General features: G+C 33.4%; 2 protein-coding genes across 2 annotated transcripts; one reads left to right on the forward strand and one right to left on the reverse strand.

Moving 5' to 3' along the window:
* The first annotated feature begins 1,305 nt into the window (after positions 1–1,305).
* On the forward strand, positions 1,306–13,566 carry EX1 (UvrB/UvrC domain protein (DUF3506)). The gene is made up of 13 exons (XM_068613751.1): positions 1,306–1,964; positions 2,572–2,688; positions 2,810–2,875; positions 3,429–3,535; positions 5,040–5,121; positions 9,363–10,154; positions 10,269–10,392; positions 10,502–10,671; positions 11,066–11,140; positions 11,279–11,371; positions 11,494–11,638; positions 13,069–13,143; positions 13,266–13,566. Exons 1-11 carry the CDS (start codon positions 1,629–1,631, stop codon positions 11,584–11,586), a joined length of 2,055 nt encoding a protein of 684 aa, XP_068469852.1. The 5' UTR covers positions 1,306–1,628; the 3' UTR covers positions 11,587–11,638; positions 13,069–13,143; positions 13,266–13,566.
* A 1,015-nt stretch (positions 13,567–14,581) lies between these two features.
* LOC137811891 (nicotinamidase 1) lies at positions 14,582–16,453 on the reverse strand. Its single transcript, XM_068613753.2, is given in 6 exon segments — positions 14,582–14,951; positions 15,051–15,236; positions 15,332–15,465; positions 15,910–16,093; positions 16,234–16,293; positions 16,296–16,453. Coding segments are annotated over 6 exon segments (738 nt in total). The 5' UTR covers positions 16,377–16,453; the 3' UTR covers positions 14,582–14,858.
* Between the last annotated feature and the right edge of the window lie 2,921 nt (positions 16,454–19,374).

Here is a 19,374-nt window from a genome sequence, read left to right on the forward strand (position 1 = left end):
GAAACTTTTGAATGTTCGGAGTTTATTAGGGAGTTTATTATAATATGTAGAGATCAAAATAAATTTAAATAATAACAATTATATCTTCTATTTTTAAAATAATATCATAACATATTACATAATAACAATAAAAATCTGGACAGTAAAAAACTATAGAAGTACTCTTTAAAATTTAATTAGAATTAGTGTAAATTACTTAGTTTTATAACAATTAATTTAAGTCATATTTGAGATGATTTTCCATTTATTAATACTGTAATTCTTCCCACAAGAGTACTTCAAAATTGAACTCTATTTTTAAAATAGAAAATAGAAATCAATTCATCGACGATGAAATGGTTTTCTTCTCATTGGTTGCCTATAGGCTAAATTAAGCTCCTTGACTTGTAAATGTGTACTTACAGAAAATTATGGAAAACTATTTGAAGTATTATTCAATTCAATGACCTAGACAATAAGTGTATCAGAATTTAATTAAAATAAATGGACAATATACAAAGTCTCACACTGAAATACATTATATATTTCACTATAATAATAATTTTTATTTTTTTAATAATTTACACTGCAGAAGTTTTTAAACTAAATGCAGCAAAATTAAACTCTTAAAAAACTTAATTACTCGCTTAAAAGAAACTTAATTATTAAAAAAAGTTACTCCCTTAAATGTTAGAACTTATTTTTAATACACTAAATTCAACTACTGATATTTAATTTTACTCTCAAAGTTGTAAAATTACACAAATTTTGTTTTCTAAAATATTCTTGGTAAAATTTACTTTCCAATTTACAAAATGTTATGATTTTTTTGTGAGCAGAAAACTTGACAAAAGCTTGAATATGCTACGACGGTTTTTCTTTAAAAATGTTCACAAGGAAACAGAACTTACGATATTTTTATGAAGGTGGTGACCAACACAATAAAATATATACACTCTACACTCTAATAAATTATTATTTTAATTATATATATTTTTTAATTTAAAATATTATTATATTTTTATTATAATTGGTTGTTAAATGTTTACTGTTTGAGTGTGAAAACAAACTTTTTCTTTTATAAATTGAAGATAAAATTTTGCAATTTTTCCTTAAAAAAGAAGAAGAAAATCGTTAAACTTTAAATTAAAAAAAGTTAATTAGGCCTTGTTGTAACTGGTTCAACATGGTTTGGTTTAGCCTAACCCATGGTTATTATGGGATAAAGTATTTGTTTAGTGGGAAATATTGGCAAATGTTTTTACCTTTTTAATGACAAGTCATTGACACAAAACAAACCTATCAATACCAACCGTTAAAAGAAAAAAAAAAAAAAAAAAAAAAGAAGGTAAGAAAGGCCAGAGGAAAAAGAAAAATTGATCCTTATCCCATTGTCGCTAGAAAATCTATGGAGGCATGAAGATCGATCCCTCAAATTTTCACAACGAACTTCCCAACCTCATGTTCCTTCCCATTCACTTCACATTCACATTATTCACAACTCAGCAAGAGCAACAACAACAACCATAATCTATCACCTCACCATTTAGCAAGAACACAACAGCATATTCCTCCTAATCTCCTTCAAACACGCACACACTCTGACACGCATATCCATTCCTTTCACTCTCCTCAATCTCTTCTCTCTCATGGCTTCCATCAGCGCTCCAACCCTCACCTTCCCTAACCAGAAGCTCGCCGTTCCGTTTCCCGCGCGAACGCCTTCGCTCCTTCCCTTCCCTTCCATCTCCTCTTGCCGCTGCCTCGCCTCCGACGACCGCAGCGGCGCCAAGCGCGGTTGGGACTCCGTGCTGCACCAGTTCTCCGAGGTCGCCAAGCGCGTCGATTCCTACTGGAAGTCCTTCGGGAACGCTGTCGAAGATCGTGGCCGCGCCGCTGGCCTCGACGAGGATTGGGATTGGGATCGGTGGCGCCGGCATTTCGAGGAAATCGACGAGCAAGAGCGTCTCCTCTCGATTCTCAAGGTGCACCGCCGCGTGCCTCGGATTTATTTTCAATTCGCGTCCTCTAATTACGTGTAACTTATTTTTTTTATTATCGTGAATCGATGTTAATGCGAAATTCTTGATTCCTCGAGGAAAAATTGAATTTATTTTCTAAGGAGTTTTCGTTTGTAGAAACAACGACAACGTTCAAAGCTTACAGTTCTAGTATTTTTCTACTCTAGCATCTTTTACTTAATCAACACTGTTTCGCTTAAATTAGGCATTCTGCCTTTTTCTCCCAAGCTTTGGTGTTTCTTTTAATTGACGGATGGAATTCGTTAATATGAAGATGAAAGTGTTCCCTAAGTTTGATGTGCTTCCAGGTTACAAATCTTTGCTTGCTTTTAGCTAACAGTTAATAGTCTTAAAGGAGTTTTTGCCAAAATTTAATGGCAAGTTCTTATTTATTACATGAAGGAACCTATTGTTAATGCTATCAAACTTGTTTTACGTGTTCATCGAATATCGTATGCCGTGAGATGCTTAAAGTTGGATTTCGTATATTTTGACTCTCGTATAAGTTTAATCATTGCCTGAACTTTTGATTTAGTGAGAATTAATTGCTGACAAATTTTGTGCTTGACAGTCTCAGTTAAGTCGGGCTGTGTATTTGGAGGACTACGAAGATGCTGCCAGGCTAAAGGTGGCTTTTGCAGCAGCAGCTAACAATGACAGTGTTGGAAGAGTGATGTCTTATCTCAACGTAAGAATTTTGACTACTCCTTTGACAGCCAAAGTTTTTCCATACAAATTTTTGGGTTTTTTTTTCACAACCCATTCGTATATACATTTTAAATATGTTTGTATATTTTCGAAACTTTCAGAGAGCCATAAAAGAAGAGCGGTATGGTGATGCAGCTTTCTTAAGAGATAAAGCTGGCGTTGGACTTGTGAGTTCTGATAGAATTTGTTTAATGCAACTTGTGTGAATATCTTTGCATTGTGGTGGAAATAGAATGTCAGATGTAATGTCAAAGGGTAACTAACCCTAGCAATACTTGTAGCTCTGCTTAAATCGCTGTAACTTAGCTGAAAATTTCTTTGAACCATCAAGATAAGACTTTCCTTGCTACTTCATTAGTCATCAGGATTCAGGAGTTCATTTAAAGTGAATCTATTCTTAGATCTGCTATTGGCCGTGGAATCTAATGACAGTCAATATTGGAAGATAGCAAATAAAAATCCATTTGTGAGCATGCTTGGTTTACTTATTATTGTGTTTTTAGATTTTAGAGCGCATTATAACATTGGAGTTCATCCTTTATATATTTATTTTTCAAACAGATTAATGCCTTGATGTGACATTTTAGTGCTGCATGCTCCGCCAATAAACTGCACTGCTTTAAACATCTGGATTTGATTTGTAATTTTATTTTTATATCTCTTGAATTTATCAATATTCAATAGAAGTTTTTTTTAATTGACGTGTATTTGCTCATATAGGTGGGTTGGTGGGCTGGTATTTCTGAAGATGTTAATGATCCACATGGTCTAATTATTCGTATAACTCCTGAGCATGGAAGATATGTGGCAAGGAGTTATAGTCCTAGGTAATTTCTCTATGTTGATGATAAAAGTGCGTAGGCTCTCTGCCTTTCACAAATTGAAAAGAAAAACTTATTTTGGTATAGGACCAAAGGAGGAGCTCCACTACTTATGCTTTGTGCTAATGAGGAATGACTTAAGTGAATGTACCTAAAATATTTAGGCTTATAATTCCTCCACTTTCTGTTAGGAATAACTTAATTATTGTTGTGATTGTCTTGTCAATCATTGTAATTATTCCCAACATGAAACTAAAATGTATGAACTGTGATCTTTTGTTAGGATTAATTTAACCTATTTTTGTGATTATCCTTTCTGTTAGTCTTAGCCACAAAGTAGCTTTTGTGGGTTTACGAATCTGATTTAATAAGCTCATCCAAACATGCTCAAGGATTCTAAGTGCTCTGTAATTCATAAATGTCTATTGTAGCAGCATATAAACTCAAATAAGTTTGGGAAAATGGACCAGCTTATGTGTTTATACTCTTGTAGCCTTAGTTCCTTTATGCATAAATAATGATACTGGGAGATCAGCTAGTTACTAGTTAGATTTCTTCCTCAACCTTCCCCCTTGTTGTTAGAGGTGGCCTATAGTTATATGTATTCAAAACAGTGCAAAATGGCATTAGCCAACTGTCCACCAGTTGGATTAACATATTCATTTTGACCTATTTCTTGCCATCCGCCTTAGTAGTTTGGTTAACCTTTCAATATTCTCTCTCAATTCTGTGTGTTCACACTTCACACAGGATAATTTTATAATGACTTAAATTGAAACATTGTTCTCTATTACCATGTTGTTCTAACATTTTCTGCATGATAACAACAGGATACTTTGTTTACGAGACTAAACTTAATGTACATATTTTGTATTTTTCACATGTTCATAAACTAAGATAAAAGGATGGATTGTCTGGGAGTATTGGTATAGTTTTTCTAATCTTAGACAAGTTTGTTGAATGGCGAAACTATGACGGAATCACATTGCTTCGCCTTCAAGCCTCATCGTTTCAATTGTTGCTGTTCAGTAATGAACTAATTTAGAGTCTAATTTGTCTATCTTTACCAACATTGTCTTTGTCTTTCTTTTAAAAATATAGCTGGAATTAATTTTAAATTGCTACAGGAACCAGTAGCTATAACTTGTGACCAATTTGATGAGCTAACAGTTAATTGCATGTTTTCTTTGGCACTAAATAATATTGAAATTTGAAACAATTATTATGGGAAGTCTTAACGGTGAATTGTACGGATCTGGTTGTTATATGCTCACATTATCATTTGATAAAGTTTTATACATTCATTTTTTGTATAGATTTACGGGTACAAGTATTTTTAGTGGCGTTTTGCATGAAATCTTTCTTATGTAATTAATTTATTATTTTCTTGCCTTGTTTTAATATTTTGATAAATTTAAGGAATATCAGTACATGAGATATTTTAGGTGAGCCCCTTCTACTACCTCGTGTGGCTTTCTGGTGTTAACCCCTTTTTACTATATTTTTCTAGGCAACTTGCAACATCTTCCGCTGGCATTCCTCTATTTGAAATTTTTCTTACGATGGATAAAAAAGGTGAATTCAAGTCACAGGTATCTCTTCTTGACTGAACCCATAATTTGTATTGCTTATGCTGGATCTTTACTATATAAACAGCAAGCAATCTTCTCTAAATTTGATATAAATTACAACTTTTCATAAACAAAACATTGTTCTGTATCTGGATTCTGTTTACTTATGTAAAATCTGAATATATGGGTAAGGATCACCTTCTATGTTTACTGTCAAACAAGTTTTCTGCTAATTATTCAGTTTAAAATACCCATAGATGATGGAAGAGGAAGTGGGATTGCATTAAAAAAGGAAGCATATTGCATGGAGTTCAGAATCCAGATTAATTTTCAATTTTTTGGTTTATTTCAAACACTAATGTCTTTTAATTATGAATGAGGTTTATAATTTGTTGGTAGATTAGTTGTTCTAAAACTTATGAGCAGTTGGGGGAATACCAAGCAACCAATTTGGATGGTTGGTGGCTTTGTGCTGAGTTGAATTTTTATTAATGGAACTGTATTAAGGAAATAATAATTATCAAATTATATGCAATTATTGTATGCAATACATGAAGTGTTGTAACCATACACATAAAACATAAAAGAATAAGAAACCTCTCTTCTTCTTACTATTTTTTTATCATTTTCTTATATGGTATCAGAGCACCGATTTTGGTGCCCTGACAGCCTCTCCATTTTTATCCCCTAAATAAAAGATAATGTCTGGCAAACAAGGCATGCCCGCGCTCGACAGTGCATTTTCATTGGTTATCCTCTCAATCAAAAGATGCAGACACTTTTTTTACAAGTCGGAATGTCATCTTCCATGAAAGTGTTTTTCCATTCTGTCAACCGTCGTCACAGATACAATCCTCACCTCCATCACAAGGTATTTTGCCCACTATTGACATTGACTTACCCACCCCTGTCCAACGTTCACTCGATCAACCTTCTTCTCTTATTCATCACAATGCACCTGAACCTCCATCAAACCAACATTCTTCTCCTACACATCACAATACACTTGAACCTCCATCAAACCAAACATCTTCTCCTACTCGTCACAACCTCAATCAAACCAACCTTCTTCTCCTACTTGTCACAATACACCTGAACCTCCATCAAACCAACCCTCTTCTCCCATGCCAAGAACTCTAGCACCCATTACCAAACCTTCTCCAACCGACCTTCCTGTTCGACGATCCAGTCACACATCAACCCCACCTTCCTGGAAGACTACGTAACGTGATCCCAAGCCAATCATTCGACTACTGTCCAAGACCGGCCGAATGGAACCACATATCTTATGCATCATTTTCTTTCTAATTCACGATTTTCTTCTACACGTAGTGCATATCTTGCTAACATCACATCCACCAAAGAACCTCACACTTATGCTCAAGCTATCCTTGATCCAAATTGGCAAAAAGCAAGGGACGAAAAGCTTTCATCCTTGCAGCTAAATCAAACGTGGACCTTGACACCGTTACTCGCTGGGCAGAAACCCATCGGATGCAAATGGATGGTAGCATCGACAGATATAAGGTGCGTCTTGTCGCAAAGGTACACTCAGATTGAAGGTGTCGACTATTTTGAAACTTTTTCACCAACAACAAAATTAACAACGTTGCAGCAACTAGAAATTGGTTCACTCACCAGCTAGATGTGCAAAATGCCTTCTTATATGGCACATTGCATGAAATTATTTACATGGACTTGTCACCCGGGCATCATCCACATGGAGAACATTGTATGTCGACTCAACAAATCCCTTTATGGTCTCAAACAAACATCTCGGACATGGTTTTCAACATTTTCTCATATGATTAAATCGGTAGGATTTCAACCGTTCAAGACAGAATAACTCATCATTCATTTACTGCCCTTTTGATTTAAAATGATTTGACAGAATAAATTCAGCGGTAAAGATTGTCTATTACAACAATTTTGCATTAAAGATCTTGGAGACCTAAAATATTTTCTAGGGATTGAATTTTCCTTCCAAAGCTGGTATTTACATGTCCCAAAGAAAATATGCGCTAGATATTTTATAGGATACGGGACTTAGTGCTCGTCCAAACAAATTTTCAATGGAACAATACATAAAACTCACATCAGACGATGGAGAGTTATTAAAGGATCCACACGACTGATATACCTCACGCTTACTCGGCCTGACATAGCATTTTCGGTTCGGTTCACGGAAACCTCATTAGGATGCTGCAATTCGAGTCCTAAAGTACATGATCACCAGGACAAGGGCAAAGATTGTTATTGCCATCCGAAAACAATCTGACATTGTCAACTTATTGCGACTCAGATTGGGGAGGTTGTCAGACAACTCGGAAATTAGTATCTGGGTATTGCATTTTTCTTGGTTCTTCTATTATCCGTAAAAAAAATAGATAAACATATCAAGATCATCAGCGGAAGCAGAATACCGCGCGATGGTCAATACTGTTTGAAGATAGTTTGGTTGCGATATTTGTTGCAGGATTTAAAAGTGTCATGTAACTTGTCAGCTCAACTTTTCTGCGACAATAAGCGGCATTACCTATAGCAACACATCCAGTATTTCATGAACGCACAACACATTGAGATAGATTGTCACATTGTGCGAGAAAAATTACAAGCTGGAATCGGTCCTTTATATATACCGACACAGTATCAACTCGCAAATATTAAGAACAGTTTTTGACGCTACAACACAAATTGGGGGTTCATGATCTTCACCTACCAACTTGAGGAGAGTATTAAAGAAATAATAATTATCAAATTATATGCAATTATTGTATGCAATATTGTACGATATTGTATCTCTACCTAATTAAATACTGTAATTTGGAGAGACAAACTCCCTATATATTTCTTATACATGAAGTGATGTAACCATATAATAAACATCTCTTCTTCTTACCATTTTTTATTTTTCTTTGTAGTGTTAATGCTAGATTCAAACACACTTGAGCAGTGTTACTTCCTAGTGTTTGGAGCTTTAGATTGTCTTAAGTTTCGGTGGACATACATTCTCAGATTAGTGAAATTTCTGATCTAAGGTGCCTCCATTTAATTATTTTGAGCTCAAGGCTTCATGATGAGTTTCCCTAAATAAAAAGGTGGTTTTTTGGTATTTTAACTTGTATTCTTCTGGAATAAAAATATGGGGCAAAACTAATTTATTGTTGAACTTGTACCTATGGTCCATATTTGATGAGTTAAAATGATTGTTTCAGAAATGTATGGTGTCTGTGGTCTGAAGTGCACATTCTTTTAAGGGATATGCTAACCTACTGTCCTTCATGTTTAGTAGGTTAGCATCTACAGTGTTACTGAAAATAAAACAAAACCAAATATTACTCAACTTAAAGCAGTTAAATTCTTACATTTTAGTAATTAATTTTTTTTTAGTTGAATAGGTAATTGTTTATCTTTCATACTAATAATTATCAACCATATAAATCTTTCTCCATATCTACCAACCTTGAACTTTTCTCTCATTATTTTATAAAGATTAAAAATACAGTAATTTGCTTTTAAACAAAAAAATAATAGCAATTAAATTCCTACATTTTAGTAATTAATTTTTTTTTAGTTGAATAGGTAATTGTTTATCTTTCATACTAATAATTATCAACCATATAAATTTTTCTCCATATCTACCAACCTTGAACTTTTCTCTCATTATTTTATAGAAATTAAAAATACAGTAATTTGCTTTTAAACAAAAAAATAATGAATTATTTTTAAAATTGTAATAAAAATTCCATAAAGTTTCTCTATCATTTAAAATTAATAATAATAATAATAATAATAAATGTCAAGCATGGACAATTCATGGCATGTAAACTTTTTAGCATCCTTGATTAAATAAGATTAATGTATTTTAATTGATAAAATTTATTAGGAGAGAAGAAGGTTTAAAGATTTGGTTTGTAGTTATTAAGAGAGAAATTTATTTATGAGGCTGGTTGCAATTCGGAGAGAGACAATTATTAATTTGATTGGTAAGGTTATTAAATGACATTATCACTGAGTCGAGTAACAAGAGATAAAGATGGTTTGTTTTGTACAATTAAGTATGAAGAGTGCCACCTACACATGAAGGAGAGTAGTAATACCCTTACACAATTATGTATTATCCAATTGCTATTGTAAGGTATACTAAAAACTGTAATAGTTACTTTTCTACAAGTAATTATATAACACTAGTTATGTAACACTGTCTTTATCTATAGTTGTCCAATAGCAATACTACAACAGGATATTCTTTTGATTTTCAGGCTGTGTACTTAAAGCGGAGAGGGGCCTTTCATGGACCCCCAACAATGTCTTCTAAAACATTGGATGCTACTGGGAGACTGAGTTCAATGGAATCTACTGAAGACAAAAGTGAGTTGTTTGTTGTGAGTACTGAAGATCCAGAAAATGGTGATGATAGGAATGATGGCTCTGATCCAACAGAGGGAATGCCTGGATTTCAGAATGTATTGAAAGATATGATTCCTGGTGTAAAGGTGAAGGTTTTCAAGGTGATAACTCCGGAGAAAGTAGACACAGATCTATCCGATGTGATTGAGCAGATAATTGAGGATGAAGATGAAGAGGACGAAGACAGCAATGAAGATGAAGATGATGAAGATGATGATGATGATGATGAAGAAGAAGAAGAAGAAGACAAAGAGAAAGAACAAGATACAGAAAGTTTAGAACTAGAAGATATTAAGTCTGAGACTGAGCAGGAGGGAGATGATGAGATTGAAGTAAACACTGGTTTGGGAACTTTTGGGCGTGAAGAAAATGAATTTGCTGTAAAAATTGCCATTGGTGGTCTTGTTCAGAAACTTTCCAGTAATCTATCCACTAGAGATTTGCTTCGAGTTCCTGCTAAGCTGGATATGAAGGGGTGTGGTTCATTTTCGTTTACTGTTGAAAAAGAAGTCAATCAGCATATTGGTCTTGACAAAGGAAAATCTTCATCTGATAAATCAGCTAAGTTTCAAGGTCGTCGCAGAGTTGATCATGTTATTTTTGACCTTGCTAAGTTTATTGGCAGGGGAAAGATACCATCAAAGGTAGATATAAATAGTTGAATATATATTGCAAATTTTTTATTTTCAAAATTCAATATACTTATTGAATCTATCCATGAGTTGCGTAGACTATAATAGTTTGCTTTAATCTTTTAGGTTCTGAAGGAGGTGGGAGAATTGATAAGTCTCACTCTAAGTCAGGCTCAAAACCATCACCAATTATCTGGGTCAACTATTTTCAATCGCATCAAAATACCAACTTCTTTTGATCCCTTAAATGGTGATTTTCTATGGATATTGTCAATTTGGTCACTACGAGGTGCTGAATGTAGGATGCTTTTAATATGCAGCACAGCGTAAACCATGTAATGTATTTTCATTTTTATCAGGTCTGTACATTGGTGCACATGGACTTTACTCCTCTGAAGTTATTCATCTAAGACGAAGATTTGGACAGTGGGAAGAGGACAATGGAGCAAAGGAACCTTCAGATCTTGAGTTTTATGAGTATGTAGAAGCTTTAAAGCTAACAGGAGATCCTTATGTACCAGCTGGCCAGGTAATATTGTATACTTTATTAAAACAATGATTGTTTTTTCATCTCCATGCTTTACTATTTTGTGAGGTGTTGAATTAGCAGCTCTGTATCTGTGGAAAATGCAGTTTTTTGTCATACTTGCAAAAACTATAAGATGTTGGTGGTGTTGAGACATATGCTATGTCACTGAGAGCTTGATAGCAATAGTTTATTAAATATTTACCTTCATTATGAGAGTATTTACTGGATACAATTTTCTTTGTCTTTGGGAAACTTATATTGGCCAGAGTTCAACATGAACTGAGATATTTTTGTACTTTTTCTGCAATAGACTTAAATTCTCTTTTTGATACTAAGCTTCTCATCATGTTGTCTGTATCATATAGATCTCAGTGTTTATGTTCCTTGACCTTAGGTTGCATTCCGTGCAAAAATTGGAAAGAGGTATCAACTGCCTCATAAAGGGATAATACCTGAAGAGTTTGGCGTGGTAGGGAACTTTTCTTGAGGATCTTTACTCTCTCTGTTCCTCCCCTTCCCCAAATTTTTAGTTAATTGTTGTTAATTCACTTTAAAGAAGAGATTATTATTTTTATGTATTCTACTCCGGTTTTGTTGTAATTTTCAGATTGCTCGCTACAAAGGCGAAGGGAGGCTGGCCGAGCCAGGGTTTCAAAATCCCCGATGGGTTGATGGTGAACTTGTGGTTCTCGATGGAAAGGTTTGTATTCTTCAATCTTTTTTTATCATTTAGTCCTTTTTCTATTGTAATTTCAACTGAAATTATCCTCTTACTTTTGCTCAAAATGTTTCTGATTGCAACATGGCTTTTTATTTTTGCAGCACCTAAAAGCAGGCCCAGTTGTTGGATTTGTGTACTGGGCCCCTGAGTATCATTTTTTGGTCTTCTTCAATCGGCTTGGGCTTCAACAATAGGGTTTTGTTCATAATATCAGAGACTTGTAAATTCTTTCTTCAGATTCTCATCGTAAGTTCTCATTAAAGATCCACGTGTCATGGAAGTAGTAACTGATGGATTTTGTTTGCTGCATAAGTTTTTTTTTCTTACAAGCTAGGATTTTATTGAATTTTATTGGTAATTGTGTTAAAAAGTTATTTAACAATATGTTTATATTTATTGAATTTTATATTGCTCGTGGATGAATTATTGCCCTTTCTGAGTCAGTAACTGGCTTGAGTTTTACAACGCTACTTTTGGTTAGGTATGCTTGTTAGTTAGAACATGGAGAAGAAATGGAGAGTTCTTCTAGATGTTATTTTCTACTTTGTATGCTTAGCATTTTTTGTTGCTTTGTCTAAGTAGAAGAACGCCATTTTTTCTTTTCTATGGATTTCCCTAATTAAACTGTAGTACTAATTGAGAGCATTTTGTTTTCATTCAAAAGCACAAAAAAATAAACTCCAGAAGACTTAATTTGTAGCATATGTTATGTAGCCTTTTCTGTGAGAGAAATCTTGATATCATGCTTTGAAGTTTTAGAACTAGGAAATGGAATCAGAATAATACTTTTTGACTTGTTGGCAAGATATCTAGCTGAGACATAGCTACTAGATATCTCAATTAGATTATTACATTGAATTGGAGTAATGTAATGTAATTGTAAAACCAGAATCAAAGGCGTATACTTTGTAATGGTAATCATGAGATTTGTTAATGCTTTTCTTTTATTATGAGTAATGAAACTTCTGTATGTAACACTTCTGTACGGTTATCTACAAAATTAACTAAACCTATATATCCTACTATTGTTCTGATTTGACAGTTTGATCTACCAACAGTTATATCAGTAACTATTTGCTCTGTTTGACCATTTTTCAAGTGCCATTCTGCCACTTGAAAGAAGAGTAGGAGTTTCTTCAGTAGTTACTATGTTTTCAACCCAAATAAGTCAGTTCCTATTCTGAGGAACAATGTTGTTAAAATCGCGATCTAGATTGTACGATCGTCGATCTTGCGATTTTTTAAAAGTAAAACGTGCTGGATCACATGGGGGACGGAAACTGGCCGGATCGGAGCGATCCGGCTAGTCATGGGCCGTATCAGAGGATCTTTGAGTCTCTCTGATCCGTGATTTGGACCATTAAAAAAACCTGAAAACTAGGCCCATGAGACCCAAAAGTGTTGCACAAAAACCCTTATTTTAATACGAATCTTTAAGTTTGGTCAGAAGACAGCTGAGAACTATTTATAAAAATGGAAATTCTTCTTTCAAATTTCGATTGCTGGGTTGCTAAAGGCTAAAGTTTTTTTTTATTCTGTATATTTTTTGGTTTTGGTTTTGGTTTCTAGTGGAATTGTCATGAAGTGTGTGGGTGATTCTAAATATTTAAATTGGTAAAGGGTTCATGTTGGAAGTTTATTTAATATGTGATCGAAGATATTTCTATTTTCAATAGGTTCTAGGTTTTGTTGAATGCTAAAACTGTGCTTCAATGGAAGATATCATCAATCACTGCAGGGTTCCATTTAAGGTATCCATTTTCTTCACTTCAACAACATGTAGGGTGTTTCATGATTCTTTCTTTCAGTGAGCTTGAGTTTTCTCTGATTGTTGATTTTCTTGTTTCTCTTTGTATCTGACTCTGATCTACAGCTATAAAATATCTTCACCACTAGCTTTCTGCCGAGTAGCAGAGACTGAGCATTGGACTACTTGTCTAGAACTCAAATGACTGTGGTATCTTAAGCTTGGTAGCTGTAGCTTGACTAACAATAAACTGAAGAGGGATTCATAATATCAGCACTAAAGCACAATGTACTAGTCTTCATTCCAAATTTTATGGAGGTGTAGTGTTCAGGGTATCTCTATCAACTTTGTACATTGTTACTAATTTTTCTTATAAGTTATATTCCCATGTATCATAAAATTCATAATATCATTGTTCTTTCTGTTACGACGAGATTTTCATCACAATTTGTCTTACTTTGGATCGTATATAGAGGTTTTTGGTATTAGCTTCCTCATTAACTATTATATCTAGTCAACATATTGAAGGTCCCCCGAAAGTATGAAACCAAAATTTTGAATACATAATTGATTTGATGACAAAACCGTAGTTGCCTTCTTTCCATCCCTGCCTGATCTGCGGATGAGCTTGGGACAGTATGCCCAGTTAGTTCATACCTTGCATTGAATTTATTGACGCATAATTAAACTTGCTTCGGGAAAGACAAAATGTGGTGGGAATGAAAATTAGGTGAGAGCTCTTGTTTGGAAAACTGAACATAGGTGAAGGCTGGCATGGAAAGGTAGTCAGTTATATCTCCCACATTGAGAAAAACTATCAAATCCGTTAGATCTCCTTTTCTCTAAATCAATGATTGAGGTTTTCTTTCACTTTTTATTTTCTCTTTGACCCCCTTTTTCCCAATCTCTACCTCTCTTTCAAAACACCTAACCTAAACCTAAAATTCCAAACAGAGAAACATAGAAGGGAGGAGGAAGACCAAAACGCTGTGCCGGCAAAGTTGCTGCTACAATAGCCATCTCGAATTGCAGGAAGTACCAAATGGGAGAATAAGACTGAAAGATGTTGAAAAGGAGGTAGAAATTGTTTAGTTGATGAAAGATTGTTTAATTTGAAATTTTGTAACTAGATCAATTTATGTTGTTGGAGTAATTGGTTAATATTATCTAATATTAAAAAGTATTAATACTTTTATTTTTTAAATTATTAAATGTTATCTAATATTTAAAAATTTAATTACCAAATATTTCTAATATTTAAATTTGGCCAATACTTTTGTAGTGAAATTTATTTTAAAATTTATATTTTAAAGAAGAAAATCAATTATTTAATCTAAATAAAGAAATTGAAATATAAAATATTTAAATTATTATATTTAAAAATTCAAAGAATTTAATCATAAATAATTCAAATATCATACTCTTTTGCAGTGATTGAAATCTCCAGCTCAAACACATGCTAACTTTTTATATAGCAATAAACCTTGTCTAACTTTTACATGATTATACTCTATATATGATGATATGTACACAATCATTTAGACCAACCATATTACATACCTTATGTAGAGAACATAGGTAGATTAAAGTTGAAAGAGCGCAAATAACTTCTATTAGTAAAGCTATAATTGTTCCTTCTTTATCTAATGTATCATAATTCATAAGTACTTCCCAAACTCTAAACATAACCTGAAAAGCATCACACAACACGGTTCTATATTAAACCTTCTCAGGTGAACCAATTAACACTTCATTTGCTATTTTGGCTCCCCGTTCTTTAGCCATATACAGCCCTACGTGATGCATAAACTCCTGCAAATGACATATACATCACCAGAATGCATTAAACATATTCCTTAAACTTTAGCATATCGTAACACATTCTTTCTCACGAAAGAGTCATATATGTACCTGTGGATGTGCCAAAGCTCCTTTGGTATTTGTGGCTTCTTCCAGAGGGATATTAAAGGTAGCACAGCCACGTGAATACACCACCACATTTTCTAAAGGCTTCAGAAAACCACGGTTTTTTGCTGACATTGTGGAACATACAAAATCTAGAACACAGATATCTGTGCACACACCTACAACCAGTAGCTTCACCGAGATAGAAACTAAGTTAATGGTTTTAAGAATACGAGTTCACATCTTCATGCCTAAGTACGTATTAGAATAAATAAATAAACACTCACAGTTGTTATCTTATTCTTTTTCACCCAATCTACAAAAACGTTAGAACCATCTTCTTCTATTGAGCCCAAATATCCGTCAAAACACTCCTTTCGTCTTATTGTTACATTGGGTTCATTCTCCAGCCATCTTAACTCTGTGAGCCATAAATAAAGACATGGCATGAGATGAGAGAGAAGGTTAGTAGAGGAAGAATGATGTTTGTAAACTATTCTTCATCTCAACTCTTAAACAATGTTGAACTTTTAAACCTATCACAGCTTCTAATAAATTTCAACTAAAAGTAAAAAATGTATTAAAAAAGAGTGTGATATAAAGTGTTAGTAATATTTCTCTTATATTTGTTGCTTAAAAGTTGAAAAGAGGCTGTGATGGCGTCCTTTCCCTTCCTGGTTTCAAGACCCATCAGCCAAAATTTACAAGTATTTCCACTCTGCAGAACTGGGTTAGTAATATCATTATTTGAACTCCAAGGAAATCCATTTGAGACTTTTTTGGGAGTAATAGCATCATTCATGAGAATTATGTGTGTCAATCTCGAGAGAAAAATGAAAATATATGTCAATAATTAATTGCTCACCTGGAACCAGATTTGATTCATCAGAGCCAATAATACAGTGAGGGGGATAAGGATCCTCTGGCTTGTTAGGATGGTGAGAATCCAGGAAAGCCATAACTGGCAATTTCTTCTCACAGAACACTCTTGCTAGCCTTGCTGATTCATTGATCATTCCCCGAATCTGGCTATTGGATTCTCTTGGAGCCTGAAAATTTCATCCATATATCTATAATTTTTGGTGCACAAAAGAATATTTAGTTTATCAAGATTGAATCCATTAAAGAAACACACGCACATAGTCACACATAGACATGAGGGTATTTGAAAAGAATCTAAAGCAGATACCAGATTTCCAGCACCAACTGTGCAGAAACCATTTATGATGTCCACAAGAACAAGACCATTTACTGTATATCTTCAGCTAAAACCACTGACTCCTGTTCCAAAGGAATCTCCTTCTTTAGGAGTTCAACTGTCTGTGACACCATTTTGGTTTTCACTTATCTGATTTCTGAGATGCCTCAGAATTGTGTATATATTCAAATGTCACACCAACAGATTTTTAGTGAAATCTTTACTTTATAATGCAGAAAAGTATACGACGTGGTGAACATGATCTGCATAATGTTATCCTTGACTCAGTCAAGTGGAAAAGTCAAACAAAGGATAATGAAGTAGATTTTTACAATCATGGATATGTTTTCGAGAAAAATCTATCTAATGATTTCTATAAGAAATAAAAAAATAAAATAAAACTTTTATTTAAAATTAATTAATTTAAAAATAACAAGTATAAAATAGAAAATGATAACTCTTATGTGTAGCTGATAAAAAAAAAACTCTTATGTGTAGCGACTAAAATGTTTAAACAGTATAAAAAAAATAATTATTTAAATAATAAATGCATTTAGAATGTAAAAGAATAAGATTGTTATTTACTTAGATTGTATGAATGGTAAATTTATTTATTTTATTATTAAAATTAGCTCATTTACTTTTTTTTTATATTTTTATCACTTGTTTTAATTAAAATTATATGTCTGGATTTGATAAAAAAAATTATGTCTTAATTACACATTTTTAAAGTAATGTTTACTTTTATATCATAGTATATTTATGATCCATATTTAAGTTTATGTTATTTTAAGTTACTTCTATTTTTTATACTTAAAACATAAATTTGAAATTTTAAACCGGAAAATAAACCCACATAATTATAAGAATGGTTACTGTAAAATTAAAATTCATTCTTATACCTCCACATTTTAGAGTATGTTAAAAAATCTGAATAGAGGTTTGTGAACCTTTTCAAAGCAAAAGAAGTTGAAGAAAGGGAGAGAATGGATTCACCTTTTGTAATTTCATATCAATTAAACAAAAATATTTCTTCTTAGTTTGGGAAAGTAAGAATATCTAAGCTCAAACCGTAGAGTTTGGTCATACTTATATGGGTTAAGACTAAAAATTCTACATAAAAAAAGTTATAAGAACAAAATACTTACAAAAGTACCATTGAAGAGGCTAACCCGTTGATATTTTTTAAAAAAAATCTTATTTAAAAATGAAATGAAAAAATATTTATCTAAATCTTTTATACTTATGAGAAATATTTACTTAATCAAAATCTAAGTTCAAACCTAAGTTAGTATACTTAGTTTAGGTTATGTTGAACTAAGTCCAAATAGATTGGGTTAGACATATCTAGGTTGAGATAAGATTGAGTAAGGTGGAGCCTAGGTCAGTCTGGATCGGACTCAAGCAAGCTATGTCAAGTTGGGTCGGGCCTAGTCAAGTTAGGATGAGGCAGACTAGGTTAAGTTCAAGTCATGTTTCTTCAGGTTGAGTTGAACTCAAGTTAAGTCGAGTTGAGGTATGATCGAGTTGGACCAAGTCGAAGTCATATTAGATCAAGGTGAGTTGGATCAAGCCCAAGTCATATTAGGTCAAGGTATGACCGAGTTGGACCGAGTCCAGATTAGGTCGAGTCATGTCGAAGCCAAGTCAAGTTGGATCCAAGTCACGAAAGGTGTAGATGGCTTGTCATGGAAGATTGAGTTGAGTTTAAGTAAGGGTAGGTCGAGTTGGACCTAGGCAGATTGAGTTGAATCCCGACCTTGCAATTAAGTACAAATAGTAAAAAGTAGTTAATGATTAATATACAACTAATGTAAAATATTTAGAAATTAATTTGTGGTTTAGAATTTTTTAAGGATTATAGTTATAGATACCAATTTTTTTTTTCTCGTGGATGTATTTGGATTTGATTATATCTGAAGTAGATATATGGAAAGCTTAGTATTTTATGTTTAGAAACTCCATCAACTAGTCAGTAAAAGGTAAGCATCTTTTGGGTATGTCTTGTTCAAGTTAGTGTAGTTTATATGCATCTTTCATTTTTCATTTTCTTTTTTCACTGATATTATGTTTACTAGTCATGTAGTGTAGTGTGCTTCTCGCATGAAACATGCATATAGGATTTTATTCACCTTCTTTTTGGCGACCACTTTTCTTTTCTCCTTCGACACAAAGAGTTTGTGATAAATGACTTTAGGGTCATTCCCAACATATCAACAATTGTCATGCAAATAGGTTCACATTTCTCTTTATTGTTTCACATATAATTTCTTTATGTCATTGGTAAAAAATGATACTATCTTTGTTGCATTGTTTCGAGGTTCCTAACTAGAGGTTAGTTGTATCTTTCCTAGATTCTACAAGCATATAATCATTTATTCAAGGGTATAAGTTAGTCTCATTCTACTTCTTGTTGTCAATGGTGGATGTCGATGTTCAAAAAAGGGAGTCACACTTAGGCTTACCACATACCATTCTCTAGGTTTCCTTTGGTTGACATGAACAATTATTATGTCTCCTAAAGTTGATGGGAACTTCACTGTAGGAAGAGGCGTAGAGACAATGGTCCTAAGCTTATTCAAATATGGTCTTTCGAGAAGGATGTTGTAACAATTATTGGTATTGATAATGAAATATAATATCTTAATAACTTGACTATTTATAGTGCCCTTCCCAAACTTGATGTACAAATTTACATACCTACACATGTTTATCATTGCTCTTGAAAAGCCAATGACTTAATCATCATATGGTTGTATCACACTTTCTAGGAGTTTTAATCTCTTGAACATTCTGCAGTAGAGTATGTCAGCCGAGCTTTATTGATCGATCAAGGTTTCATGATCGTAAAGTTTTGTTTACTTTAATAGTGATGACTATAGGATCATCTTGCATTAGGTATGTTGCTTTAAAGTCAAAGTCAATAGAGATAATGAGAAACATATTTCTTCTAGGGGGTAAAACAATTGTGTTCACTTTGTACAACTTGCAAGTGTTTCTTTCTTGTCAAGTCAATTGAGTTGCTTGATGCCTTTAGTGTTTATCACTCCTCAAATTGACACATGTCAAATTTTTTCTTCTCTTGGTGTGTGATCTTGTTGGTGACCTTCACAACAATAATTACACCAAAAT

This window comes from Phaseolus vulgaris, chromosome 2 (assembly GCF_051622355.1).
Source record: "Phaseolus vulgaris cultivar YP4 chromosome 2, ASM5162235v1, whole genome shotgun sequence".
In the NCBI taxonomy this organism is placed as follows: Eukaryota; Viridiplantae; Streptophyta; class Magnoliopsida; order Fabales; family Fabaceae; genus Phaseolus; species Phaseolus vulgaris.

Coding starts and splice junctions, on each gene's coding strand:
- EX1 (XM_068613751.1), top strand. CDS start 1,629: ATGGCTTCCATCAGCGCTCCAACCCTCACCTTCCCTAACCAGAAGCTC. Junction 2,876..3,428: donor ATAAAGCTGGCGTTGGACTT/GTGAGTTCTGAT, acceptor TTGCTCATATAG/GTGGGTTGGTGGGCTGGTAT. Junction 11,372..11,493: donor TTGTGGTTCTCGATGGAAAG/GTTTGTATTCTT, acceptor TTATTTTTGCAG/CACCTAAAAGCAGGCCCAGT.